Below are 27,984 nucleotides of genomic sequence, written 5' to 3'. Positions count from 1 at the left end.
GGTAGGGCTAGACAGAATAAATGAAGAACTGCTTTTTTGAGGTTAACATACCAAGCAAAATCTGTGACCAAACTGCACATCTGTGACTTCCACACCTGTCGACAACTGCTTCCCTAGAACCTGGTACCATAGCAAAGGGGATTAGCTATTCTAAAGCTACACTCTCCACTGTGAAATGAACAGGAGGGGGCTGAGGGAGACAGATGCCAGTTGTGGGTCTGTGGGTCTTGACTTCAGGGGAGAAAAGATGGGGTGCAGAAACTTGGGAGGCCCGGGTTCTTCACACTCTTTGACCTGTAACAGCATGACTTTCTACCTCAGTTTCCACGATGATCCTACCAGTTCCAATAATGGCAATTCTGGGACTTCTCAGGCATAGGAGGCAGAAGCTCCCAGAAAACAGAACAGAGAAGCCTGTGGGGTCTTTGAGCAGATTCCTCATGAGCAGACTCCGGGGGTGACCCCGAGACTGCTGGAAGATAAGAAAAACAGCACCTGGTGGGCCCTGTGTGCTGCTACATGACCTGTGTGGTGGCAGAGAGGGCTGCAGTCAAACTAACAACTGGAGGGACATGGCCAGTATCCATGCAGGACACTTCTAAGAATGTCTCAAGTGGGTAAGAAGGGGAGATGGCCCATCTAGTGTCACAGACTCACTGTTGGCAAAGCCAGAGCAACACTTAAACTTTCTAACCTGGTCCCTCCTTGTCCACTCCATTTTCTCTAGAGGGTCTTAGAGAGCTTGGAACCCTCTTGAAAGAATGGAGGAAAAGACAACAGGGATTGGGCAAGATTACTCTGAACCGAAGTATACTCTGAAAGATTATGGGTTTGCTGATCAGCTTGTTTGCTTGTCATTTTTATCTTCTCAAATGTTGAGCCCAGACTTGAGGCTCTCACTGGGGATCCCAGGTTTGGTGGGGCAATGGGAAAGACTTTGGAGAACAGGTGTTGGCTCCCCCTCTTCCTATCAGTTGCAGACTAGGGTTCCTGTAATTGGTGTCGCTAAGACCCAGAACAGTTGGGGCTCAGGTCAGGAATGCAGATGGCCTGAGTTAGACTAAAGACATGTAACACTGAGGTTATTATGAGTTGAAATTTGTTCCTTTCAAATTCAGATAGCATTGAAGTTCTAACCGCTCAGTACCTCAAGAGGTGACCTTATATGGAAATAGCACTGTTACATTGATTACTTTAAGATGAGGTCATGAGGATGGGCCCTAATCCAATATGATCAAACCATTGTAAAAAGAAGAATGCACTAGAGATAGAGAGGGAGAACATCCTGCAAAGACTGAGGCTGTGTGGCCCGAAGCCAAGAAGCACCTGAATTTCTGCACACTGCCGGAAGCCAGGAGAGAGGCATGGAAATATTCTCCCCGTGTCTCCTGGAAGCAGTCAACACTGTGGACACCTTGATTTGACACTTCTGGCTTTCGGAACTGTGACACAGTAAGTTTCTGTTGTGTAAGCTCCTCAGCCTGTGATAGTTCATCAGCTTGAGTAAATGGATGTGCAGATACAGAGCATTTTTAACCCTTAGCTGAACACAGCAGGTGTGAGGAAGCTCCTCTAGGCTGCTCTCCTGGGATAGTTAGCTGTCCTCCCAGCATCTGTCCAAGTGGCTCTCCAGAAAAATGCTTTCTCACATCTGACTCTTTCTAAGTCACCTTCTTTTGTTGATACCACTATGCTTCTTATAGAACCTCATCTTCTTTCTTTGTTCATCCCTCATGTGGCAAAATAATAATAACAATAACAGCAATAATAATAGTGATGAATGGAAGCACAGCACAGTGAAGCCTCCAGGCAACTGTCCATGTCTCACACCCTACTGGGCTAGGTTGGCCCAAGACCTCTACGATTTTCCTCCTTTTGAGAACTTTGACCCCTGGGTCCAGTCTAAAAGATGGCTGTGCATTCATCTAACATTCATAGCCTTTTCAAGCCACTGTCATGGAAGTAACTAATAAAGTTTTTTTCAAGTCAACAAACATCTGCTGGGCTTTGGTGGCATCAGGGTTGTGTTTCCACCTTTACCCTATGAGGGAGAAAAGGAGCTAGCATTAGGGACCCTATTTATAGGTAAAGGTGCCATCTTGTATGGTTAAGGTAGATTATGAACAGTCAGACAGGAGCAGGCCTAGGCTGTATCCAAGTCTGATCAGCTCCTGCCCACAACTAGAGGGGAGGGCTCTGGAATAAGGCAGCACCATGGGTGGACAAAGGCTATGTCCCCAGTGAGTCAGCGTAGGAAGCTTCACGTGGACAAGCTTCTGGTGGGCAACTCTAGATCAGACGCCAGTCATCTTGGTCCACTTCGTGTTGCTCTACTAAAACACATGGAAATGGGATATTTAGTAAGGAGAAGAACTTTATTTTGGTTCACGGTTTTTAGAGGTTGAAACATCCAAGTTCACGCAGCCATACTGAGGGATAGCCTCTTGACTTACGTGGTATCCCATGGCCAGAATGCATGTAGAAGAAGCCAACCATTTAGGATGGCTTCACTGTATAACCATCCACTCTCACGCTAACAAGTCCTATCCTGAAAGAACCAGCTCATTCCTGTGGCGGAGCTTCCATGAGCTAGTTACCTCCCTCCAGGCTCTGTCTTACACAGGTTCTCTCAGTGTGGTTACAATGGGGCAAACTCTCCATGGATCTCTTGGAGCAAACCATATCTAAGCCATAGCACTGACCATAGAAGGATCCCTGAGAGCTCATGAAAGACACATATTTTCAGGAAGCCATTTACTAACAATCTGGGAACTTGGAAGCATCTCTAGATTAGAGACTAGTTGACAAACACATCTCTCCAGCCAAGGAAAGGAAGAAAAGAAGGGATGAAGGAAGAAAGGAAGGAAGGAAGAGGAAAGGAAGGAAGGAGGACGTAAGAAAAGGGAGTAGGGGCAGACACAGACAAAGAGAGAGGGAAATAGATTCATTTATTGACTTCTTTTTTCATTTTATGTATTTGGTACAGGGTCTCACTATGCAGCTGAGACTCACAGTGATTCTCCTGTTTTTAGCCTCCCCAGTGCTGGGATTACAGGTATGCACCATCACGCCCAGACTCGGTCACCAGCTCGGCATGCCCTGGGAGCAGGGCCATCTGAAATGCAGGACTGAGGATCAAACCCCAGTCCCTGAGCTTGCCAAAGTAGGCACTTAGTCTAGTGAGCTATCTCGCTGGCCCTTTTGATTCTTTCATTTAAAAATATTTGTTAAGCCCCTAGTACAATATATCTCTCCTATGTGCCAGATATGAGCTAGAGGTTTCTCATCAGCCTAGAAGAATTGTGAGAAGCATGGAACCCTTGGCCCTCATGGATGCTGTCACCCTGCACCGACCAACCACTCTGCCACACCAGCACCCACGTCCACCAGGCAGCTCCTGTCTCTGCCTGTGTTTGCCTCTCCCCGTGGCCACTTCTGTCCAACCTGGTCTCCCTATACTTGATCTTGTGTGCTAGAAAGCTACCGCCAGAACTAGGCATTGTCCAGAGGGGTGGTTCTAGCCTCCATGACTGCATCTGGCCCTCTGAAATATTATACCCTCTAATTCTACAGTCCCCTCATTGTCATTTGTTACTAAGAAAATAGAAGAATTACAGCAATATCATCAGAAAAAGTCAGATATGGCTCATATTGGGAAAACTTGTACAAAACCCAAACGCATAAATTAGGTCAAGTAGTCAAACAACTAAACATGTTATTGGAGAACTAGATGAAAATCACCAAGGTAGGCATTTGTGGGGTCTTCAGTCCACATGGGATTTGTCTAAGTGCTGAGGGTAGACAAATCTGAGTAAGAAGTAGAGACTTCTTACTTTAGTCTACCTTTGAAGCGTGAAGACTCTGGGAAAAGCTAAGTGAAACACTTAGCTTGTTGTGAAGAGATATTGAGTGCCAGGAGAGAGGAGCCAAATAGGTGCAGTGGAAAGTCGGGTAGGACAGCAGCTAGACATTGAGGGTGGCTGACAGGGTCTTGTTGGAAAAGCAGGAGCAGAGCTTTGTCGAGGGTCTGAGAGCTGGGGCTGTGTTGCAAGCAGCTGGCATGGAATGGACAAAAGCCCAGGGGTGGGAATGTACATGGTATGTTTTGAAAACAATGACTAGTTGGCTGGAACATGGGTTTGCATACAGAAATGATGGAAAATAGGATCAGCCATTGGGGATAGAGTCTTCTCTGATTGTACTCCAGCCGTTGATCCCAAAAGGCTTGTTAATGATTGTATAAAAAGGAAGTGCAAGCAGGAGTCTAAGATTATTTTGGAAAACTACCAGGCTAAGTTTCATGGGAACAGGGCCAGGAGAGGAGAGAAATCAGAACATTTTGATAATGTGACTAATACAGCTATCACAGATTATTGCCACAGCTGTTCTACTTAATAAAAACATAACAAAGCCCAAAGGGGACAGAGTCGGGAGGTAGGTGGTTCTGGCAAGAGGGTTCTAAAGGATGTAAGAAGTGCCAGCCACAGAGGCATGAGGTCAAGCCAGAGAAAGATAGACGTTTCATGCACAATTTAGTCAAATGCCCTATAAGGGACTTTCAGGGAGGAACTACAATTCATGCCATGGCCTGGTTTCTTCTACTGAGTCTCGTAGGGTTCCCATCTCTGCTGAGGTTGGCCTGTCCTTGAGCCACTTTTTGTCCCCCCGCCCCACTGGGCCACACTATCACATCACAGCCTAGTGTGCTTCCCTTTCCTACCATCTTTGCACTGCATGTGGCTGGCCTGCAATCTTCCTTTCTCTCTTTGACTAGAAGGGAGATTTCGGAGAGTGAGTCTAGCTTTCTGTTTTCTGTCTTAAATGTCAGCAGGCAGGCAGAGGCAAGCACTCATGGGTGCTACAAAAGCAAGGGCTAAGTCCGCCTCTGCTGCACTGCAGGGCTCCGGGGATACTTCCTTATGCTCGCTGCAGCAATTTGAAGTTAGAGCTTGGGACTGGCATGGCCTGACATGCACGACTGAGTTAAGGTGTTTCGTAAGAACTGGGGTCATTTAGCAGCCTGAGGATTGGAGTGAGAGCTTTGCCGGACACACCTCTGGGCACTAGAAGAAGCCAGGCAGCAGGGCTGAGAAGCCAGAGTCAGAGAGGGAAGGGGCACAGATATTCAGCACAGGCTATGTGGCACAGGATGCAAACTAAGCGCCCACTCAACAAGACACATTGGCCTGGGGAAAGGAAAGAGGCTCCTCAGAGGAGGGTGGCAAGCTGGGAATTGGAGCCTTCTCAGAAAGGGACCAAGAAGGTCATGCATCTGAGGTAAAAGAAATCATGATCTCTCTGAGAGGCTGGGATGGAAACTTCAGGGTCAGCATGATCTTCAGAAGACATCTCAAGGAAGGCTGGCATGGCTCCGGGTATGCACTAAGGAGCTGAGCAGACAAAGGAGCAACCTATGCAAGGTGCAGCGAGTGAGTGGGTGGCCTGGGGAGCTGAGAAAGGGAGCTCCTGCTCCTGTCACCCACCTTTGTGTGTGTCCTTACTCTGCTACAGAGCAGCTGGGTTCCTTAAATGACCAGCACGGTTGGAGGGGTCCCTGATGTGCCTTCTAAGGGTCAGAAGCATATCAGTGCCATCCCATCCCATAACTTGGGGGCTAGGGCCACTACACAGGCACCAGATGAATCCAACCTCAATCCAACATTGGCTATTCTGACACTTGTAAGAACCCAGGGTACCTGGAAGCTCACGGTGCTCAGCAAACTTGACTCAGCAAAGTTCATACCATGCTACTATATCAGATCCTAATGCCTGAGGAAAAGATACAGTAGTGTCTGTTTAACAGAAAAAAATATATATGCCTTAACTGATATTTTACCCATGAATGTCCATTTTCATGCTACTGCTTTATGTTTGTTATATCAGTAAGCACCTCTGCCCACCCTGGAAAACAACATTGTCTGAAGGATTGCCCATTTATAAAAGCTATGCAAATATTTGTTGATCAAATGTACACAGAATTCACGATGACACCACCTTACTTGCAATGATAGTAAACATGTCCAGGTGGGTACTATGCTAAGCTTGGGGCTGTGTGTGCGGGAGGCTGTTGGTGTTCACATTTTCTCTTCAGATTTGAGTGACTAGAGGCACATGTGAGCTGGGATATAGCCACTCATCAAGCTGTGGGGAAAGTACTGAGAGACCCCAGGGTACAGAGCAGTTGCTTGGGAATTCTAAGTGAGGGAATACAAGAGGGTTCATCTTCATGGGCTGGGTGGAGGAGTGTGCCTGAAAGCCCCCAGCCACTTGCCCTCTGTGCTTCATGCTCTGGGACCAAGAGGCTGGATTGAGAAAGATGAGCTTGCTGCGGCTGCCACTGCCCATTTGGTAGCTCTGTCTTGACCTAGCTGGAGTCACTGAGAGCTCCAGGATCCAGGGATGCTAGGTGTGGACACTGGCAAATGATTGACTGTCCCCAGGGCCCCATCTGCAAATAAGGATGATGAGCCCAAAGGTCTCTCCTGTCCCATGTAACTTTGGCAAGAGTCTGGGGGAACACATCTGGATACCAATGTTCCTCCATTCAGACCTCAAAGTATAGGTTACAAGAACAGAGAGGTCTCACGTCAGTTGCTTTGTGTCTAGATAGTCCTACAAAACAGACCACATTGCCTGGGTTACTCAGACCCCACTTTCTCAACCGTATCTATTATTATTGGCTTCCTAGCAATTGTGAATTCAGCTAGGACTTGAGAATTACTCCTGTCATTCCACAGTGGAACCTTTCAGGTTTTCTGAGAGCAGGGTGCTTCTCTGGTCACCTTTTTTCCGTATCTCTCCTAGATTTAGAACATCATTCAACATACACACATGTATGCTGTACAGATTTATTCCTAGTATATGTAGGTCTGGGAGAGAGTGCTGTAGGCCTGCATGCATGCATGTGTCTGGAGCACCCGTAGTGTGTGAATGGGTGTGTGTATCATGTATGCTGGATGGGACTGAAGACAGCCAGGCATCCAGGTTGCAAAACTGAAGGAGGCAATCACTCTCAGAACTGCCTTGCATGAGCCTTAGATGGAAAGCTGAAATTCTGTATCTTGAGAACAATTATGGTTTGTGTCTAGTTGTCCCCCCAAAGCCTCATGCAGTCATGGGGTGGACTTGTAGACTTTGTGATGAACTCATGAGCCACTGGGATTGTGGGTGTGAGTGCTGCTGGGACTATGGGTGTGAGCACTGCACCCAGGCTGGGGCAGGTATCCTGAATGCAACTTAAGAAAGAGCCTCTGGGGCCATTGTCGCTGCTGCTCCTCCATTTTGCTCTCTGCTCTTTGCAGCTGCCATGGAAGGTTACTCTCTGCCATGAGCCGCCCTGTCTTGGAGCCAGCTGAGTATGGACTAAAACCTCAAGTAACTGTGAGCCAAATAAACCTTTCCTTCCTTCATGTTGGGTGTTGGGTATTTGTCCCAGCAACAAGAGAAGAGTAATCGAGACAAGACCCTTTGTAGCTCTCTCTGGTCTCAGGCTTGACTGTATATAAGTGTGTATCTGTGTATTTGGGGGTATGAGAATTGTGTATATATGTGTGTATGTTGTGTATGGGAGAGAGAGAGAGAGAGAGAGAGAGAGAGAGAGAGAGAGAGAGAGAGAGAGAGTCTTGGCAGATCTCGCTGCGCCTGCCAGTCCTTGTCAGCAGGCAAGGGAGGCCCCTCCTCCTCACTCTCTCTGGGCCCTGCTCACAGGCCCTCACTGAACCCTTGCGACATGGCCAGGTGCCACAGAGTCATGGAGAGGGCACTAGTTTGAGGAGTCCCTGCTCTGCAGCAAGGGTTGGGAATCCAGGGCTAGGCACGCCTTTCTGGGCTTCAGTTTCCTGCCAGAACAGTGTGATGATAAGGCTTTACTATGATTCTCCATGTCTCAAATACCGCTGGGTCTAGGCATAACAGAAACAGAAACATAACAGAAACTTGTGAAGGGTAGCAAAACCTATGAAGCAAAGCCCTAAAAATGACTAAAAAGTAAAAATAAAAGTAAGCAACCGTGCTCTCATGGTGCATACAGCTTACCTCCTTCCGGATGGTCACCTGGCTCACGCCTGGCAGTTGAGCATCTTGGAGACGAATGCTCCCAGGCAAAGGAGACTGCCATGCACGCCACGCAGGTGCAACACATGCCCGTGGGGTGCAGGAAGGAGGAAATGAAATCCTGAGTGGCTTTGGGAAAGGTCGTGTTGGCACTGGGCTGGCTGAGGGTAGCTGGGACGTGGAGCAGCACAGCGTCTATGGACAGGCCCTTCCCATTTCACAGCAACCCTCGGAGGCAGGACCATGGGGCAAAGTCAAGGTCACACATGTGTCAGGGTTGAACATGAATTCAATCCAGGTGTGGCTGACCCTAAAGACCAGCCTCCCGAGCATTCCTTTTTCTCTTCCACCCCTGAAGAAAGATAAGTTCTCTTGCCCCAAGATGGGTACCGTGTATGTGGGACAGATTGAAAAACAAAAAAAAAAAAAATAGCTTGCAACCTATAGGAGAGTGTACACAATGTTGTTTACACTGTATAGTACAGATGTTTATAGTTTCAGGGAGTTGGAGATGGTTGGCAGCGTAGGCAGGGGCATGAAGTGGTCCTAGGTCCTGGATTTCCCCAGGCAATGGAAATTCTTCAGATACTAGGGCCCAGTCAGGCCTGGAGGAAGGGAGAGTCCCAGGGCAACTCTGGTGTTACTGTCCAAGGATGTAGGAGGTCTGTAGAGGAAAAGACCTACAAAGTTTGCAAAGCTGGTGGGCACAGGGATGAAGGGTCCAGTGAGTGCTTCCATTTGGCGCAAGTGGCCAGGTCTCCAGGGTACTGGTGTCTACAGCTGTGCTATGTTTTGTCTAGAGCTGACCAGCTACCCTGAGATGGAGCCCTGGGGTGGACTGTCAGGGAGCTGGCTGATCCTACATAGGGTGCCTCGCAGTGAGCCCGTGTAGGATCAGTGTTCCAAGGATCAACCGAATCCAGAGACCAAAAGAGATTGATTGGCTATTGGAGATGACATGCTTGTACTCTTCCTCCTTGTTCTAGGAATTGGCCTCTTGAAAGGAAATCACAAGGTCCCTGCTGACTGCCTAGAAGATGCCTGTCACCACATTTCCTGACAGAAGCTCACTACTCTGACCACAAATGCAACAATTGCTGGCATAGCACCCTGCACATAGTGGGTAGCATTCCAGGATGACTTGTGAAATTGAATTAAACCGCTGCCCCTCAGATCCCAGCCACTTCCTAGCTTGACTCTGGTACTATCTCCCACCCGACACTCTCCCTGTCCCTGCTGGTCTCTTTCTTCCTTTGAGCTGCCACCTCAAATTCACAGCCAGGTCACACCATTGCCACTATTTCCATCTGGATGCTGCTCAACCACGCATCTCAGTGTTGGAGCCCAAAAGCAGAACAGAGCTCCAGGCAGAGGCTGGTGCTCAGCTGCCTGCTCTTAAATGTCACCGAGCGTTGCTAGTAGGCTACAGCTGGATCACTATTGCCCAAAGTAGGGAAGTACAAGTCCAAGGTAGTTGGGGAAGGAGAGAAAGAAAAGACAGAAGAAAGAACAAACTTGGTGACTTTTTGTTCTTTTCAAAATAAAAATAATAATAGTTTTGTGGTGATTAAAAGCAAGTTCCCAAGACAAGTGTTTCTGGGGCCCCATCTCAGTTGCATACACAGCATAACTGCACACCCACGTGAGCGTGTTTTCACCTTCAGACCAACTGCACCAAGTCCCTAGAATGTTCTGGATTCCGACATAGAGTCCATTGAGCAACCCATTCTCTCAGAAGCCAACAGAGGCCTTCTGGTCAGATGACACAAGAAGTCCTTTGTTCTGTGGGGCTACCAACAGCTGACAATGGCCCCAGGATCTTGGCTGGCATTTTCCTCTTCTCCCTATAATCTAGCCTCCCCACTCCTATGTCAGGGGCCTATTAATTTGTCCATATGGAGTACTAATCTCACCTAGATGTAGATGGGGCGAAGTTTCAGCTGTGACTTTGAAGTTCCCCACTCTGAGTTCCACGGGAAATCCTAAGACAATAGAACCTTTGGGAACATGCCTCAGAGACTCCCTTCCCTGGGGATAACTGTTTAACAGGGGGAAAATGTGTTTGGCATCATCTGTGGCAGGCAAAGACACTGGTTTTATTTACATTGCTCATTAGACACCATGCCACATCTGTATTTTATACAGATGAAGAAATCAGGGCTGGAGGGACAACTGATTTGCCTAAGGTCACACAGGGAGAAAAAGCAAGGTCTGGGTCAAGAACAAAGCTTCCAGCGCTTGGCCCCCTCCCGCTGCTGCAGCACAGGGGCTCTGGGACTGACAGGCTTGCAGCAGGCCCCCCTCCACAGTGATTCTCAGAGGTCCCGCACCCTCTTGACACTTCTTACCCTTGAGCTGATCCCAGGAATAATAGTGCTGCTGGTCTCCTGGCGTCGCTGAGGAATAAAAATGCAACACACACGGAGGGCCCTGGGTGTGTGCAAACACACAGTCACACAGTCCGTACAGCGACAGCAGATTAAGCCATTTCCTACCAGATACCTCCTGCAGTCGGCTCCTGGACCTCTCAGCTGCGCTGGCCTGACAGTGACAATGCGTCCCAGTGGACTAATTAGCACTAACTACCCGGGTCACTCCAAGGCCATTAGGAAAACAAGTGAAAAAGACAAAACTGGTGCCCATTGTGGCCGAAGACAAGGGGAAGAAAAGGAAAAGTTAAAAGCAGGGGAAGAAGAAGTGCCTCTTCCTTCTCAGTCTCTTTGCTTTTCTGCTTAAACCAAAGACCAGTTTTCATGTGAGAAACAACCAGCCCAGGAGCAGGCAGCTGCGGTCCACACATAAAAGTGAAAACAGTGACATGAAATGTCTTTCAAGCTAAGGTGACAAAGTAAACCTCTGCAGGGGCCCAAAAGGAGTAGGGCCCTCACTGTTGAGACCTGAGTGAGAGGGACCCAAGGAACAAACCTAAGCTTGGGGAAAGGCCGCCAGCAGCTCCGCCACTCCTGGCTGTGCCGCCAGGAGACTGGGCAGCCAGGTTGGCTCCTGGCACAGTGCTTTTCCTGGTAACTCTGCAGCTGCCTCGGTCATAGCCATTCACTCATCAGTTCCCGAAATGGACCTGGGCTTGGAGGCTGAGTGTGGCTTTGAGATGCTGAGGGAGGTAACTAGGGTCCCTGCAAGCTTGATTGGTTGAGGCGCTCAAGGGTGGCCGCTCTGCCTGGAGCATGTGGAGACATGGTAGGCTTGGGAATATGTTGCAAGAAAGCTCTTCCCTACTAAAAGAAGCCTTTCCTACTGGTTGGGCATCTCCTTCCTCTAAGGAGCATTTCTAGGAAAGGGGGATTGAGAGAGCATCTGCTGGCTTCCCCAACTTCTTGGATGGGAAGACTGAGAATCAAACTGAGAAGGATGCAGTTTAATCAATTGCTGGAGAGGTAGAGACAATGATTAGGAAAACAAGGCAACAGAATGCTCAGAATGCCACATTTGTACCTTCTTACCAAGGGTTCTGGCTGTGTTTCTACAGAGGTTGTGAGCAGGGACTCTCCCTCCCGCTATGCAGAGCTCTGGTAAGCTGGACTGTGGGTGGGCATGGACCAGTAGAAAAGGAATTAGAGTCAGATCATCCTGTCTAAGTATCAGTTCTTTTCTCTAAAAAATGTCAACAGCAGCACCTGCCTGGCAGAGTTGTGACAATTAAATGAGATGATGAATATGCCCTCTCAGCACAATGCCACACCTGTAACAGTCTCCAGAGATGAGAATCACAGCTTTCATTTATTGAAAGATCATTTGTCCCCAGTTTGCTCTGCTTCTATGGATCAGTTCTCTTTCTTTAGACATAAAAGTAGCATTTTCAGGGCAGGACACAGTGTAAGGCTGGCTGTGCTGAGCCCCCAAAACACTTGCCATCTTATATGACAATGTGTGATTTTAGGGGGCCTCAAGAATAAATGCAGAAAAAGGACTCAGATATCTTCTGGAGACCCTTACACTCCTGTACCCTTGATTTTAGACAAGCTCCATAAAGATACGCTGGTCTCTATCCAGATCCAGTGCTGGGGAGGACTAGCCTCAGTGTCGTGATTTACAGGTTCAAAATAGAAAGCTTTGGGGGCTGGGGAGATGGCTCAGTAGAATAAGCGCTTCCCGGGCAAGTACAAGGGCCTGAGTTCAATCCCCAGCTCCGGGGGGAAAGAAAGTGTTCTGTGAAGATTTTTTCTGGCCAGTAGCTTATATAAGGTTTGTCATGTCTCCATTTTACCAAAAGAAAAAGGAGTCTTCAGAGGCATTTGGTAACCGAACAGGGCCAGTTAGTCTAACTCTGGTCATGAGACAACAGTCCTCAACACTCAAAGATCTACTGAAAAGTGTCACTGCTACAGATAGACAAAAATGGGTGGAAATCCCAGCTAGGGCAGCCTGACACAATGCTCGGGTGGTCCAGCATCACTAACTGTGGGCTGGGTGAGATGGCTGGGGGAAAAGGCGCTTTCGAACCAGGCAAAGAGCCCTAGTTCTCTCTCCAGAGAGAACCACCTTGCACCCAAACTGAGCAGCCCTTGGGTCTGTTCCCTAGGCAGGCTATCTCTCAGCTTTCTACCTGGATGAACTTGGGTTATGGTGCTCTAGTCTGAACCTAAAAGGAATTGTTCTTTTGCAGAACAGTGAGCGTGGGGCACATTTTCCTCTCTGAGAGGGTATTTTGTACCCTTAAAGATTTGTGTACCTCTGAAGGGAGTGGGGGTCTGATGGGGCACAATGTGAGCCTTTTCCCAAGTCTCAACTAGAAAGCAGAAATAATCTTCTGTCATTCCCTCCCTCTCTGCCTTGAAAACCATCTTTACCGCCCCCACCCCAAACCTGTTGCTTTTATCTTTTGGCTCCTTCTGTAGTCAGAACCTTAGAGCTCAAAGCCTCTCTGCTCAGCTGAGAACTCAGCACCTCTTGGATTGATAAATAGAGCAGCTTTAAAATGCTTAGAACTGAAAGGAGACCAACTGTGGTGAGAGAAAGTAAACACATCCATGCACCAGTCAACCCTAGCAAGCTCCTTGCTGAGATTACAAACTGTAGTTCCTGCCTGAGCCAGCCAGGATGCTCCAGCAGGCTGGGGCACCAGAGCCACAAAGCTGCCCTCTCTGCCTCAGTTAGCCAGCTGCGCCTCAGAGGAATTAGGACACCTGGGAATCTTTGGACACCTGGCTCGAGCATCCCTAACCATAGCAGATCCTGCCAATTTCACATTTGGGAATATGTGTCAACAGAACAGGAGACCAGTTTCAATCTTTTCTCGAGGGAATTTTTCTCCTTATAGCCCAGTGCTCCGTGTGGAGGCGAAACTTGCCTGTGATAGAAGTGGGAGTTTTTACAAAATAGATTTTGATAATGGCAGAGTTGAGCATGAACATTTGAGGAACTTTTCCTATGGAAAATATATATTTTCCACATTCCTCTCCCCTATACACACAAATTGTTTTTACGAGACCCAATTAATAAATGCTAATTCATTCAGGCATATCTCCACTAAATTACTGTTTCATTTAATTGCGGGGGAATTTTCCATTACTAAACTCTCCCTTGCTGATTTTTTTTGCATTATTTATATATTTTTTGTTTCACTAATAGTGGGGTTGGTATGTGATATTATCTGCTGTTTGTACGTCTTAGATTTCTTTTTCATTTAAAATGTTTCCTCATTCTTGCCGATCCATGTAATCGGGAAGAAACAACATTAAAAGCAGACAAGATTTTATACATACAGGATTTAAAAAGGCTGGGACTGAAATTAATCTGACAGGCACACATCTCCTGTCTCTCTCTCTCTCTCTCTCTCTCTCTCTCTCTCTCTCTCTCTCTCTGTCTCTGTCTGTCTGTCTCTGTCTGTCTCTGTCTCTGTCTCTCTGGAGTTCCAGACTCCCACTCCCAGTCCTTTCTAGAAAAAAATGGACTCTCTCTCTCTCTCTCTCTCTCGTGTGTGTGTGTGGGTGTGGGTGTGTTTGTCCACTTTGTTGTAGCATGCACGCACATGTGTGTCCTCTTTGGGTTAATGTGGGGCTGTTTTCTTATGTCCATAAATCATAGGTCTTTCTATGAAAAGAGTGATTATCTGCCGTGAGTGATGAAGATCGCAGGGGCTTTGATAGAAAAAGAAAAGCAAGACAACTTGGATTGCTCTATATTGCCAGAGCACACTGAGTGATTTCTTGCTTCCTTTTTGTGGACTCATATCAAAACTTTGGGAATCAAATATTCCTACCGGCTGGCTCCCAAGGATTCTGCCTCTTTTAATGTGTAGAAAATGGGGTGTAGGGTGGTGTTCAGGGATAGTTTAGGGTAGAGTCTGTGATCAAGAGAATGTGTTTTGTAAACAGTAATTCAATTTTCATATATAAATGACAAAAGTTCTGCGCACCTGGCCACCTTCCATTCTGAAATAAGCGCTTTCATTTTATTCTCCCAGCAATTTCCCCCTTTTTTTCTCCTCTCGCATTGTTTCCTTTTCATTGTCTTTTTCTTTTTATGCATGATTTTCTCTCACACAGTAAAATATTCTGGAGGATGTAAATGATTAAACTGTTTACTCCAAGGTTTGGGCATGAGAATGCTTGTTACCATAAGTAAAGTTTCACCTTTATACCCAAACTCCATCAATAATTACAGAATGAGGATGACCATTAGCAATTCTTTCTTATAATTAGCTCTTACAAGAAGTGATTTCATTTATTCTCAGTGCACTGAGTCCTATTGTTTGTACTTTTTTTTTTTTTTTGCAAAAATTAACTACAAAGTGGACAAACCCACTCTGATATGAAGTTGGTAGATGAAGGGCTTGTGGGTACACATACACCCCCAAGAAAAAATATACCCACAAAATGTACACTTTATTAAAATTAGAGATTTGAAGCCATGAAGAGAAAGTTTTGACATGTCCTATTAGAGGTTCTCCTTTGAACCAAAATGTCTCTTAATAATTAAAATTCCATGAGACTGATTTTTATTCCATTTCTTTTACTTCCTTTGTCCTACTCAGCAAAATTAGGTAAAGTCCTTTTGGATGTAGTCCGGTAACATTAATTAACTTTTCTTCAACCCCCCAAAAAGTCCCAAATAAATGCTTCCAATAGACATCAAAAAGTGTCAATTAGAAATAATTACTGCTTATCAATCAGTGGGGCAATTAAAGTGACAAAGCTTGAAAAGATACTTATCTTAAAACTAATTCACAAGGTAGCTAAATTATCTCCTAATTAACTTGCATTGAGCAGGGTGGAAAGAGTATCTTGAAACAAAGATGAATTGAAGGATCCCAAAACCTCTCCTTGCGCTTCAACCCTGCTTCCTGCGGAAGACCTTATTCTTAACCCAAGAAACTGCGAAGAAAATAGATTTTTCCCAAAACGCATGTATCCCTCTTTGCTCCGTTCTAAAACCAAGGTAAGGAAAGGGCTTTAGATTTCAGGCCGGGCTATGCAGCGGGGTTCTTTCTCTTGATTTTACTTCTCATTTTATCCCTCTTCAATACGCGGGTTTGAGGGTGGGAGAGAAGGTGGCCAGAAGTTATTTCATGTAACTTTTAACGGGATTATTGATTTTATGAAGCGCCCTCCCTCCTGGGCACAGAATCATCCCCACTTGCACGCTCGCACAGCGTTTGTTTTTTCTCGTGCGTCTTTGAACGTTTAGAAAAATGATTTTGCTGTAGAGGATTTTAGTCCCCGATGCAACAAAAGTCCCGGCGGATTTTTACGGAAACGCTCAGCTCATTCCCGCCTCGAAATAATTCCGCTCGGACCAACCCTTCAGAATAAAGCTGTAGCGGGGAAGATAACTAAGATCTCGCTCACTGCAAGAGGATGAGACAGGCTGAGGCTCGGTGGCCTGGGCGGCGGCGGAGAAGCAGGAAACTTTCTCGGGGCGACCCAGCTGATCAGAAAAGGGTGCATTTCGCCCCGCTCGCGCGAAATTTCGAGACTGCGATCGTGCCCTGGAGTTCTCTCCGGAGAAAACTTACACAAGGGAAATCTCCAAATACTAACCCAGAAATGGAGGTACCTGGAGAAAACCGGGGAGCTGTTAAAACCGGAGAAAGTGAGTTTAGAAAAGCAAGACGGGTCAGCTCCTGAATTCAGACTTAAGACAGGCAACCGTGTCAAGGAAACTGATCCGAAAGACACACAGAGAGAGGGTCCCTGTTCAGCTTTTTCTTTCTTTTTGAGAGGCTGGGGGGGGGGGACGACAAAACCCTGACAGATTTGAGCTGGTAGAGGTGTTTTGAGCAGTTTTCTTCTTCTTTTTTTTATGTTTAACATTAAATTAAACTAATGGAGAAAGTTCCCTTCTTCCTTCCCCACCGCTTTATTTGTTTTGGGGTGAGTGTGGGAGAAGCCTCGTTAGCTTCCCCAGATAGAAAAATACCAAGCAGGACCGGGCAGATGGCTCCCGCTTCAAACCCAAAGGCAATGCGCATCTGAGCTGATGGGAACAAGGTCTCAACATCTGGGGCTGTTGATTATAATAAAGCAAAAGTAGATGGTGCCTTTTGTCTTTCTTTAATTCCCATTTATTCTGTTGAGTGCTTCTAGAATGAAAACATGTAGCGAAATAATTAATAATATTAATAAGCTAGCTCTGGAGTCTGTAACAGAGTTAATTTTCAGGGAGGATCGGAGGAAAAGGGTCCCGCCCAGGAAGAGGAATTTGAGGTCGTGGAGCACCCATTGCTCCAATCATCCCCCAAGGGTCAGTTAGAAGATGGGGTAGGGGAAAATCCGACCCCAGATCCAAGTTGAAGTGGTTAGGACTGGAATCAGGCGAGAGGGGCCCGGCAACCTGGGCCTCAGGAACCCTTCCCACACAGGAGTGTGAGCGGCACCCAGCGCTGTCCCCCGTGCAGCTGCAACTGAAAGCTAAGGGACAGAAACTGTACTCTGGCCTTAGAAAGTGGCCTAGGGGCGTGCGTGGCTGCCCCGGAGCAGCCGGCTAAGGGGTGCCAGGCAGGTCCGCCTGGTTCCTGGCCTCGCCAAACCTGGGGCACCGGGGTACAGACCTCCCGGCCCCTAAAGCCGCCCCGCGCCCTCAAGGTGCAGCGCGGGCATTCGAGCCCCACTTTCCGAGGGCACCTGGGGGGTCAGGAGGGAGCATCCTTTTGGCTCCGTTCGCCGCCGCTCCCGAGAGAGCCCGGGTGGAAAACCTTTCCGCGCCCCAGGGGTCTGCCAGTGCCCCTCCCCAAAAGCCTCGGCCTTCGGACCCCGGACTTGGCGGCGCAGCCTGGCCCGCGACGCTCTCTGCTAAATAGAGATCTCAGCCGCGCGTCGCGCCCGATCCGACCCTCCTTATTATAACAAATGTCCCGTTTGCCGAGCGGGACTTCATATTCGCGGAGAATTCATCTGAAATATTGATTTCCTCTCACTTCGCCTGCCCAAATCGATAGCGATGCGCCCTGGCCCCATAAATCGCCTTCCCCGCGGCCGGCCCGGCTCCATCCATCACCGCAGGCCAGGCCGCCCGCACCACCCGCGCGCCTGGGCGGCTGTGTCCACCGCGTCCCCGGCCCCGTCCCTGGGGCTCCTCGCGTCACAGACCCGCCCGGCTCAGGCCCGGATAGGGAGACCAGGCGCCGCGGTGAGGCGTCCGGCGCTGCTGAAGGCCCTGGGCCCAAGTGCAGCTGCGGAGCGGGTTTGGCTCCGCAGGCGGCTGGGTCCTGGCCAGCGGGCGCCGCGCGCTGCTCCCCGCCTGCACTGTGCCGGGCTGGGCAGAATGCGGGAGCAGCACCAGAGCGCGCCGGCCACCAGGCCCCGGGCCGCAGCGTCCTCTCCCTTTGGCTTGAGAGATGGGAGAAGGTCCTGGTCCCGACAGGGCCGTCATCCCCTCAAGCGCAGACCCGGGCTGAGAGGTCCGGGCAAGGGTGCTGCAAGCCTAGCACCTGCGCAGCCCAGGCCTGCGACAGCGCTCGATGTCCACCCTGATAGGCCGAGCAGGACGTTAGTAGGGGCCCAAAGGACAACCGCTGTAATTCCGTAGAGAACCCCTCACCGCTCAGCTCAGGGTGGTCCGCATTAACCAAAGCTCGGGGAGGGCGGCTCAGCCGTGCCGAGGGGACCTGGGATCAGCTAGGCGGACCTATCGGACAGCCAGGCCCGAGGCGCCCCCAGCTGCGTCGCCACACAGGTGGGTCCCACAAGCCTTGAACGTCAGCTCGTGAGTCCCAGCGACCCAAGCGCACGCACTGACGGACGCAAGGCGGCGCGGGTCTGGGGGTCCCGGCTACACCGCTGCGTCCTTACCGGATCTGATGGAGTTGTGAGGCATCGCCGGGGAGTCGCTCGTATCCTCGCGAACACTGGGGCTTCCTGATACAGGTCCCGGGATGTGCCCGCGCCGCTGCCCTGCGGAGAAAGGACCAGGGAAAGGAGCATGAGGTTCGAAGCCCTCAGGCTGGGGTCTCCTCCGCAGGCCCTATCCTTTAGACTCGCTTCTCCTGTCAGGAGTCCGATGATTTTGTAAGTGATGGGGTGCCAACCTCAGCTTGGTCTAGCCAATATGCCAGTCTGAAGGACCACGGTATTGGGGTAGGGGGTGCGGAGGAACCGCCAAACTCCAGCCTGCTAGGGTACCTCTCCCTCCACTGCCCCAGCTCTGTCCCATTTAACTTGGCAGGGAAAAAAGGCTGCCACCCCTGCCAGGACCCTCTCCTTTCTCTCCCAGTCACCTCCCTGCTGCCCGGGGTGGCTTACCTGGCCGGCTGGCCGCAGGCCCTCACTGCCTGCGTCCACCTGCCCACAGCGGTGCCCTGGGCCCAGCGTCTCTCCTGGTCCTGAAGTTTGTTCCCATCCACCCAGCATTGCCGACCGGTTTTATCCCGCTGAGGCCCTGGGAGATGGGTCTGGCGAGGCTCGCAGGCCTCGGATTGGCTGGCTGGGTGCAGGGGGGTGCGGGAAGGGGAGGATTTTGCAAGGGGGACATGGCTGAGTGGACTCAGGAGTTAGAAACATTCGCTGGAGCTTCTGTTTCCAGCGGAGAGAAGAGAGGGAGGCAGCTGAGCCCTAACACAGCAGGGCCGGGAATATTGGAGGAGTGGGAGATGGAGGCCTCAGGACCTAAGGATGAGATTTTCCAGGGCCTCTTAGGGTCGCTGACCACTAGAGTGAGAGATGCCTCTGCTGTGATACCCTGTAGCCCTCCGCTGTCCCCTGCTCTGCTCACCTGGAAGTACCCTTCTAAGAAGGAGACTTTTCGCTTTGTTGCTCTGGGTTCTTCCTCAGAGGCCTGTTCATGGGGCTGCAGGCTCCATGGTCCCACCAGCCCAGGCAGGTGGGGACCTCTTCTAGGAAGATTCCTGAACCTCCTTAAGCCATTCTCTGAGCCTCCTAGACATGACCCACACCCACATACCCTTAGGGTAAGGAAAGTGGTCCTATGCCCCTGTCCCCAAATGCACACATAGCTGCCTGCCTTGTTTTACTCCTTGAGGATTTTGAACTTGAGAAGAATCTGGGAAAGATCAGTGAAGGCCTAGATTTTGAGGCATTCTGGAAAGACCTTAGAAAGGGACAATACTGGGGTGACCTTTGGCCTTGTCTGCAGAAATCACCAGCCTGAAAAAGTGTAGGGTTGTTGGTGCACATGAGAAAGGGGGATCTCCAGGGAGAAAGGACAGGACCTTAGTGGTGGTAAAAGCGATCTTCTGTTGCTTCAGAGCTTGTCTTTCTGGGTACAGGAAATCAGGATACAGGGAAGATTGTGTGTACACATGAAGAACCGCAGCCCCACGGCCAGTGGAGCACGGACTGGATGCGCCCCCAGGCTCAAGCACAGCGTAGAGGACAGCTCTGTGGGCCTGGAGAAGACTAGGTGCCTTGAGGGACAGTTGTGTGTGTGTGTGTGTGTGTGTGTGTGTGTGTGTGTGTAGTGAGGTGAGGCAAAGGAAGGTACAGAGGAAACCAGGATATGTTGGGGAATGTGCCCATGCACCGGTGTCTGTGTGGAACCTCACAAACAAGTTTTCTTCATGAAAAAAAAAAAAAAAAATTCAGTATCTCTATCCACCCCATCTTTTCTCATCTTTCAATTTAGGAAAACTGTGTCACATTGTGAGAAGAGAGAAACGTGTCTCTAACTGAATGTTCCACACTTGTAAAGGGGTCTAAATGAAAGTGTCACTTATTCTTTAAGTGTTTCTCCAAAATTCTTAAAGTTGAGGGCCAGGGAGATGGCTCAGTGGAATAAATGCTTCCCTGACAAGTGCAAGGGCCTGAGTTCAATCCCCGGTTCCACCTAAATAAATAAATAAATAAATAAATAAAATAAAATAAAATAAAAATAAAGTCGATCTGTGGGTTTTAGAGGTCTGAGCCTCATCTTCTCTGGTCAGACTCCCTGGAGGGAGAAGTTTGAACTGTGTGAGGGTGGAAGGAGATCTTGGCATAGGTCCTATGGGTGTCACAGGCCACTTTGCCATTGTGGCCCCTACTCTGCCACGTCAGGGAGCAGGTCAAGCACAGAGGCCACAGCGGAGATGCCCACCAATGTGCACCAATGCTTCACAGTGAGTCTGATGCGCTCTCAGCCTGACAAGCCTGAGATCCTGAGGCTCTACCCGAGCCACGGCTCGGAGCGACACTGATAACTGGAGAACCTCATACATCCATTTGAGCCCATTTTTAAATTTTTTTTTTTTAGTTGACCAACAAATCTCCTATCTTCATTTGCTTTTGGGGCAAATATTTTGAAAGGCCAAGCAAGCAACTCATTAAAAACATGCCTGTCTCATTTATGAACATTTTTTAAAAATCACTTCAATATGAAAATATAATACACACCTATAGAACACTGTCCTGCGAGGATAGGCACACCCCACCCACACCCACACCCACAGCCACACCCTCCCACACACACCCACACCCACACCCACACCCACAGCCACACCCTCCCCCCCCACACACACTTTGAAGCACCCTTTTTGCAGTGTGTCAGGAAGATTCTCAGCAAAGAAGACTTTCTTGAACCATCCAGCAGGAAGAAGGGGGTGGGCCTCTGGTGCAGAGATGGACACAACTTGCCCAGCTTTCTAACTATGATTGGAAGTCAGGTCGGAATGCCTTGGTATTTCCTGATTCTCCAAGACCAAAGCCAAAGAAATGCCATTATCCTGTACTCCTCTACTGACACATATCAGATAAATATGGCTATCTCTCTCTATATGTATGTATGTATATCTATATCTATATATATGTATATATCCTAATCAAAATTTCTCTTAGAGTTTCTAAAAGTCTCAAGCCTCCTTTTGGCTTTATTTCTAATTTCAGAATATGTGCACATCATCACTTTGAGTTCAACTGGACACCAAGAACTTGATTTTTAAAATCAATACTTCCTTCACTCTGTGTCTTCTCTAGCGTGGTCCTTGTAAAGCTTTCCTGCCAAGCTAACTACTGGCATCTTGTGGCTTCCATCCAGTTACAATTTTTAAAAACTTAATGTTCTTACAAGAAAATTTTAATCATTGGCAATATTAAAGTGGAAAGCCAGAGGGGAAAAATAATCACTGACTTGTTCAAAAACTGGAGAAATCTGGGCACAGATTTGTTTCTTTGTAGAAATGAATATTCTTTCATGTTTATCCTTAACAATGACCACAGAGGTAACTGCCTGACTCTAGCAAGCTTTGGAGTTCGCATAATATTTTGTGACTTTTACGCTGTGGGTTGATCTGCTGGCACTCCTTTTTTTGGGTTTTAGCTGAAAAGTTTACCACACCGGTGATAAACTATCTGGCTTTCCGCAGGGGAAACCCTGGGCCTTCTCTAGATGGGAGATTACCAGGGCTAAACCTGGGGCTGTCCTGGGCGAAGGAAATGGAGCTGCCCGTTAGAGATGGAGAGGTGATGCCTGGGGGTCCCTGGGGAGCCGCTCAGAGTCTCAGCTGCCTAGTAGGTGAAGGTTGGGTTGCTCACATGGAGCGGCCCCACTTGCCAGCTCCAGCGACGGAGGCTTTACTGTCCAATACAGTCTATGCTGCTTCTGCCCCTCCCCCAGGTGCCCCAACAGAAGAGGCTTGGCTCACCTCCTCCCCGTCCACCTGAAGTTTCTCAATTCTCCTTGTGCAGCCTTTGGGGAGGAGTCCTGCTCCCCCCAGCCCTCCCGTGCCAGCTGCCCTGTTTGGTGAATCATGGGGGGGGGGGGCAAAGTGGATCCTTCAGGAAGAAAACAGCAGCGTTCTGTTCTGAGGCAGAGGCTGGGTGTTTTCACCCCGACTGTGCGGCATGGGACCTCTTCCTTCCTCTGAGCCTCAGTTTCCTCTTCTGTAGGATGTGGGTGTGGATTGAGAGGATGAGACCTATCTCCTGGCTTTGTGGTGAGGATGAATAGAATTATGAATGTGAAAGCCCTTTGAGAACTGCTGCTCTGTACAAAAGTTAATTATTATTAGACAACAAAAGCAGGGGCAATGTGTCCAAGAAGGGCACAGTTAAAACTCCTCTAACATTTTGCAGCAGAAGTCGGTTCCTTTAATCCTTCCTCAAAGCATGGCGAGTTATTTTTATTTTTTTTTTTAAAGCCACCTGAGCCACCAGGTTCAAGCTGTTGGAGAGGAAAAAGCCAGGGAGCTGGAGCTTGTGGGCTTGTGGGTACAGGGGAGGGTGCGGGGACTGTGGTGGCGCAAGGCTACCTGTGGGGAGCAGTAAATACCCTTTGACCCAAAAGAGGAGGCAGCTAGTGGCAGCAGGAAAGCTGGGGCACCTGGCAGCTCCTGCCTGCTGCTTCTCTGGGTTTTGGAGGGCAGAGCACCCAGGACACCTGCAGTTTTCACACCCCCCTCTCCCTTCACAGACTTGCGCAATCCTGCCACAGGGGATCTCTACTGGGTCTATGCTGTCCCCACACTCAGGAAATGGCCAGCAGCTTGCCCTGGGGCCTCCTGGTGGTTGTGTCTGAGAATCAATCATTAATTGCTCAGTGGTGCCCCTCCCCCAGGCTTGCAAAACACAGAAATAGAAATACAGGTCCTGGCAGGTGAAAGGAAAGGGCCGCTGGCTGGGGGGAAAGGCAGTTTGGAAAAAGCCACCAGTGGCATTTGTCCAGTTGGGTAGAATTGGAGATGTGAGCTGGCCACATGTCTCTTGGGCTGTTTGCCCACCTCATGTCCCCTTGGCGGCGGCCACTGGCCTGCTGCGGGAGAACCTGCTACTTCCTGGATGGGGCAGGAAAAATCCTTACCTGGGAAGCAGAAAGAAAGGTGACTGAAGGAGAAGACTGGGTGACGCATAGAGGAGACATTGAGCTCTTTGTTTTCTGTAGTGATACGTTTTTTAAAGTTACAAATAACAAGTTCGACCTTTTTTGTAATGTTTGCAGCTATAGAAGTGAGTCCCAGAAAGCTAGTAGGATCAGGGTCACCCAACTGTAGGTGGCTGACTCAATGGATAAGAAGCACTCAGGTCTTGTGACCTAGGTCTTGCCTTACGTCCTGGAAATTCTCATCCCAGGCTAGGTCCTTCCACTCCCTAGTACCTACCTCTTTCCTATCAGAAAGGAAGTTTCTGGAACCCAGAGAGGGACCAGGGTAAGAACAGACCCATATGGTCAGAAAAATTCCCTGCTACACAAGAGCAACTGACCAGGCAAGGAGGTCCTCCACCCAGCCAGGCTTCTCTGGTCCAGCCAGAGCAGTGGGAGTCAGGATACAGGAGTCCTCCCGAGCTAAGGCCAGGGCTTGGGTGGGCTTTCTTTTCCACAGATGTTCTTGGGAAGGCACCTAGGAAGACACCAGGCTGAGAGCTTTTCATCAGACTCAGGGCTGGTTCTCTTCTCTGTAGCCCTGGAATGTCAGAGGTTCTTGCTTTTGTCTCCAACATTCTCTGCTGGACCCCTGGAGGGTTTCTGGCACATTCTGAGGACAACAGTGCCTGGTGCTTTGTCAGCCCTCCTGTGGACCTAAGCTCCCTTCAACTGCATCCTGGGCCAGTTACTACTGTAGCAGCCCTGGCTTCCCTTTGCTCAGAGGAGAGGCTCTGTGCTGGGGCCTGGGCCTTAGGATGCCCACTGTTCTTGCTCTGCTTGATAGATGCCTTTGCTACTCCATGGCCCCTGTACTAGGGTGATCACATCATCACATTGAGGGAAGGCCACTAAGCACTCTGTTTTCTTCCCATAAGGACAACTATCACTACTATTGTATCTCAAAATTTCAAGACCTGTTGACTGCTCTGTATGACCTCGGGTGTTATCCATATTGCCCAGTGAAGCAAGAGTTTGCAGGCAACCAGAGAGTAGAAGCTGTTCTGGGTGAAATGAAGGTCTGAACTCAGGCCTATCTAATATGCGGAAGAGCACTGCCTCCCCTGCCCCATGGGGTCCCAGGGTGGGGACAGCCACAACAGCTTCAAGGGAGCTTTCAAAATAAGCTGTAGAACTAACGAGGGGAAGAGTTTCTGTGTCTTTCAGTGAGCTGCAGAGAGCAAGCTTGGCCTCTGGTGAAGAGACTTATACAAGGCATGGAGAGAGGCCCTGTATAATGAAAGAACAAAAAGAAAATCAAAGATTGTAGGCATAGGGTGAGGCTTCCTCCTCCTCCTTTTCATCCTCCTCCTCTTCCCCGCTCCACCTGTGACTTGTGAAGCGTAGAACACATTTATGGTGACAAGGAGAAAAGCACCCACCACTTCATTGCTAAACTTCCTTTAAAACTAGACAGACTCTCGCTGTGCAAGGCAGTGCTTCCTTGTGCTTGTGCCGAATGCTCCTTTGGACCTCATGGAGTGCGCTGTGACTCTGGTTATTTCTCTTCTCTTGTTCACATTCTATCGCTTTGTAGGGTTCCACCCTGTCAGCCAAGATTTCATTTTTCCAAGTAAGATCACTTCCTCACTGCATCCTTCCCCGTTGGCCCCTGGCACTCATCTTTTCAGCACTGCAGAGAGGTAGGGGGTCACACCCGTGCGGTGGGAACTGTGGCCAAAGCTGGGATGCTTGCACATTCCTGAACTCTGTATGATCTAGTGCTGATCACCTAGCTCCTTTGAGCTGATTCTAAAGAGCGAGATCAGCAGTGAGCCTTCTCCTGTATGTCAGGGGGATGAGGAAGCCTGAGAAAGTGGTCGGAGCACACTGAGTCCCCAGGAAACGTGAACGATGAGAGTAAAATCAGCTACGATAATGAAGACAGGTCTACAGTGCTCACTGATGCCATGTGGTGTCAATGCTACTGGCTGGGGATGTCAGGGGACACAGAGAGATCCCTAAAGCGACAGTGAGCTGAAGGGGGCTTAGGGAAGGGGGACTAAGGATGGCCTGAGGACAAAGTGGCCCCTGCTTTTGAGTGACCAAGACCACAAACATGGCCTAGAAGCTGCTCTGTCACTCCAACTGCCAAGCTCTGTTGCCAGAATGCTCATGTTCCAGGGAAGGCGACCCACTCAGCAGGACATGTGCTGCACGCAGAGAGTGCAGCCCCCGATCAGTCCCCATTCCTGACAGGGCTGCCATCTCACACCCAGGGCTGAGCCTTTCTAGCCAAGTCAGCACTGCACGATGTCCAACCCAGCTGAAGTCATTGGGATTCCTGGAGCAGTCCCCGTCTTCTCTAGTTTTATGTTTTGATGTTAATGTACGTATATATTATAAATAATTCAAATGATGATTAATCTCTGCCTTCTTTTGGCCCTCAGCCTGAGGTAGCCCTGTTGTCTAGTCACTATTTCTCTTCCAGACCTTTGCTGTTTATGTCCATATGTCTTTTAGCTTTGACGCTATGACTTTTGTGTTGGGTGAAGGTGCTTTAGCCTGAACTGTAGCCTCTGGTCTGTCAAGTGCTCAGCAAGTTGCTTTTGTCCGCTGGACAGGGTCTTGACTGTCTTGCTGTGTAAGAACACCTGGCTCTGCCTGGTTCTGCTGAACTGTTCCATCAGAGTCCAAAATTCCTTTCCTTTTCCATTGCATAAATATCTACGTCTCTCACTTTTTTCCTTATTGAGATTGTTCTGCAGTGAATTCCACGTGTAGGTACCTTCCTCAAGAAATAGGCAATAAGAAATGGAAGTGGCGGGAGTTGGACCAGGAGTGGCAGGACTAAGGATGGCCTGAGGACAAAGTAGCCCCTGCTTTTGAGTGACCAAGACCACAAACATGGCCTAGAAGCTGCTCTGTCACTCCAACTGCCAAGCTCTGTTGCCAGAATCTATTTTCTCTCTTTGTTGCTCCTGCATTATCTCTGTGAAGAGTAGAAGTAAGGGCTGGGGAGATAGCCTGGTGGTCTAAGCACCTGCCTGGCAAGTGCAAGGTCCCAAGTTTGATCCCTAGTACCACATACTGTATGGGCCCCAGAATCCTTGCCACACCATGCAGCCCTGAAAAACCGGGCATAGTGTCTCATGCCTGTAATCTCAGTGCTGGGGAGGCTGAGGCATGAGGATCACTATGAGTCTGAACTGCATAGTGAGACTCTATACCAAAAAAAAAAAAAAAAAAAAAAGAACAAAAAGAAAGAGTAGAAACAAGCAGGAAAGGCAGAGGAAAAAGAGTGTTCCTGCAGAGATCTCTACCCCAGGGCCATGGCTTGCTTCCAGTAGTGGCCAAAGCATACAGAAGCTCAGAGCGGGCTTCATGACTGGGCAACGCCCTTGATTCCAGAGCATCCTTGGCTGCCAACCAGTATTTGGGAAAAAAAGAGAGGGTGCACCTCAGTCCCATAAAAGTCCAAGGTGACCTTCACATGTCAAACTGGATGCCTGAATTTAGTCTTATGGTCTCTCCTTTGGGATTTCAGAGAGTTGGATCGCACACTTGGGACTCACTCGCTCCATTTCACACCCTGGGTGTGGGGTTATGAGTTATGGACAGCTTTTGGATTCAAAAGTCAGGGAGACCTAGGTTTGTGATGCGGCCCTGCCCAGAGCTGTGTGACCTTGGGAAAGCTCTCACCCACCCTGATTCTCAGGCTTTTCCATCTGAGTAAAAATGAATGTATGCAAATCAGCAGGGTGGTGTGAAAGTGATTTGCGAACTATTAAGAAGTGGAGAAAAATGACACATGACGAGAAATTACATCCATGCAAGGTGCCAGGGTTACTTTACTAGCACCCTCAAACTGTTCTGCAGCTGATAAAGGATATCTACTAGGTGCTGGGTCTTCTGTTAGGACCTGGGAATATAGTGGAGACCAAAATGAGAGCCATGTCCTCATGGACAGGAAGAGCAGCGCTTGCATGAGAGTTGCGCTATGACAGAAAGAAGGGGTGGGTGGGAGCAGGAGGCTCGGGGAGCTTGGTAGCACAGAGAGAGTGCCACACAGAGTCTTGGCTGTTTGGAAGGGGCTGCTAAGCAGAGACCAGAGCAAGAGTTGGAATCAACCAGAAAATGCAGGGGTGAGAGGAGTGCGGGTGAGGCATTCTGGTATGCAGCTCCCCGGGGAGTCAGGAAGTCGTGTGTGGGGAGGATAAATTGCAATAATAGGGTGTGTGTGTGTGTGTGTGTGTGTGTGTGTGTGTGTGTAGCACTGAGCTATGAATGTGGGAAGGTGTGTTCTATTAGATCACAGAAGTCCTTAAGACATGTTAAAAAGTTTGGACTTTAGGGCTGGTGAGATAGCTCAGCAGACTAAGCTCCTGCTTTGGCAAGTGCAGGGACAGACAGGGTTTCTATCTCCAGTCCTGCATACTGTGCTGGCCCTGCCCCCAGGCACACTGAGCCAGCCACCGAGACCAGGCTTGATGGCACACGCCTGTATTCCCAACACTGGGGAGGCTGAAAACAACAGGATCACTATGAGTCCAAGCTGCACAGACTGTGTCCCATATACAAGAGAAAAAAAAAAGGGTCTCTCTGGTGGTATGTGGGAAATGGGGATAATCCAGGGCAATCTGCAGTTAGGTACCAGTCCGCACCCTCAGAGCACCTTGTTGCCATGCCTCAAAAAATTGAGGAAATCAAAGATTTTCTGCTCACAGCGAGGTGAAAGGATGCCAA

At 49.1% G+C, this 27,984-nt stretch overlaps 1 protein-coding gene across 6 annotated transcripts in view; it reads right to left on the bottom strand.

Annotated features, from left to right (window-relative positions):
• Pax8 (paired box 8) overlaps window positions 1–18,857 on the bottom strand; it is a 61,913-nt gene extending 43,056 nt beyond the window's left edge. For all 6 annotated transcript variants that reach the window (XM_023717329.1, XM_023717333.1, XM_023717330.1 and 3 more), the window contains exons 1-2: window positions 18,753–18,857; window positions 18,303–18,404 (exon numbers count right to left, since the gene is read on the bottom strand). In XM_023717329.1, the coding sequence (XP_023573097.1) occupies window positions 18,303–18,327 (25 nt within the window). In that variant the 5' untranslated portion in view covers window positions 18,328–18,404; window positions 18,753–18,857. The remainder of the gene's footprint in view (window positions 1–18,302; window positions 18,405–18,752) is intronic.
• Between the last annotated feature and the right edge of the window lie 9,127 nt (window positions 18,858–27,984).

The sequence above is a fragment of the Octodon degus genome, unplaced genomic scaffold, assembly GCF_000260255.1.
Source record: "Octodon degus isolate 3935 unplaced genomic scaffold, OctDeg1.0 scaffold00052, whole genome shotgun sequence".
Classification (NCBI taxonomy): domain Eukaryota; kingdom Metazoa; phylum Chordata; class Mammalia; order Rodentia; family Octodontidae; genus Octodon; species Octodon degus.
Note: the sequence above shows the minus strand (reverse complement) of the source record. Positions and strands in the feature narration are given on the sequence as shown.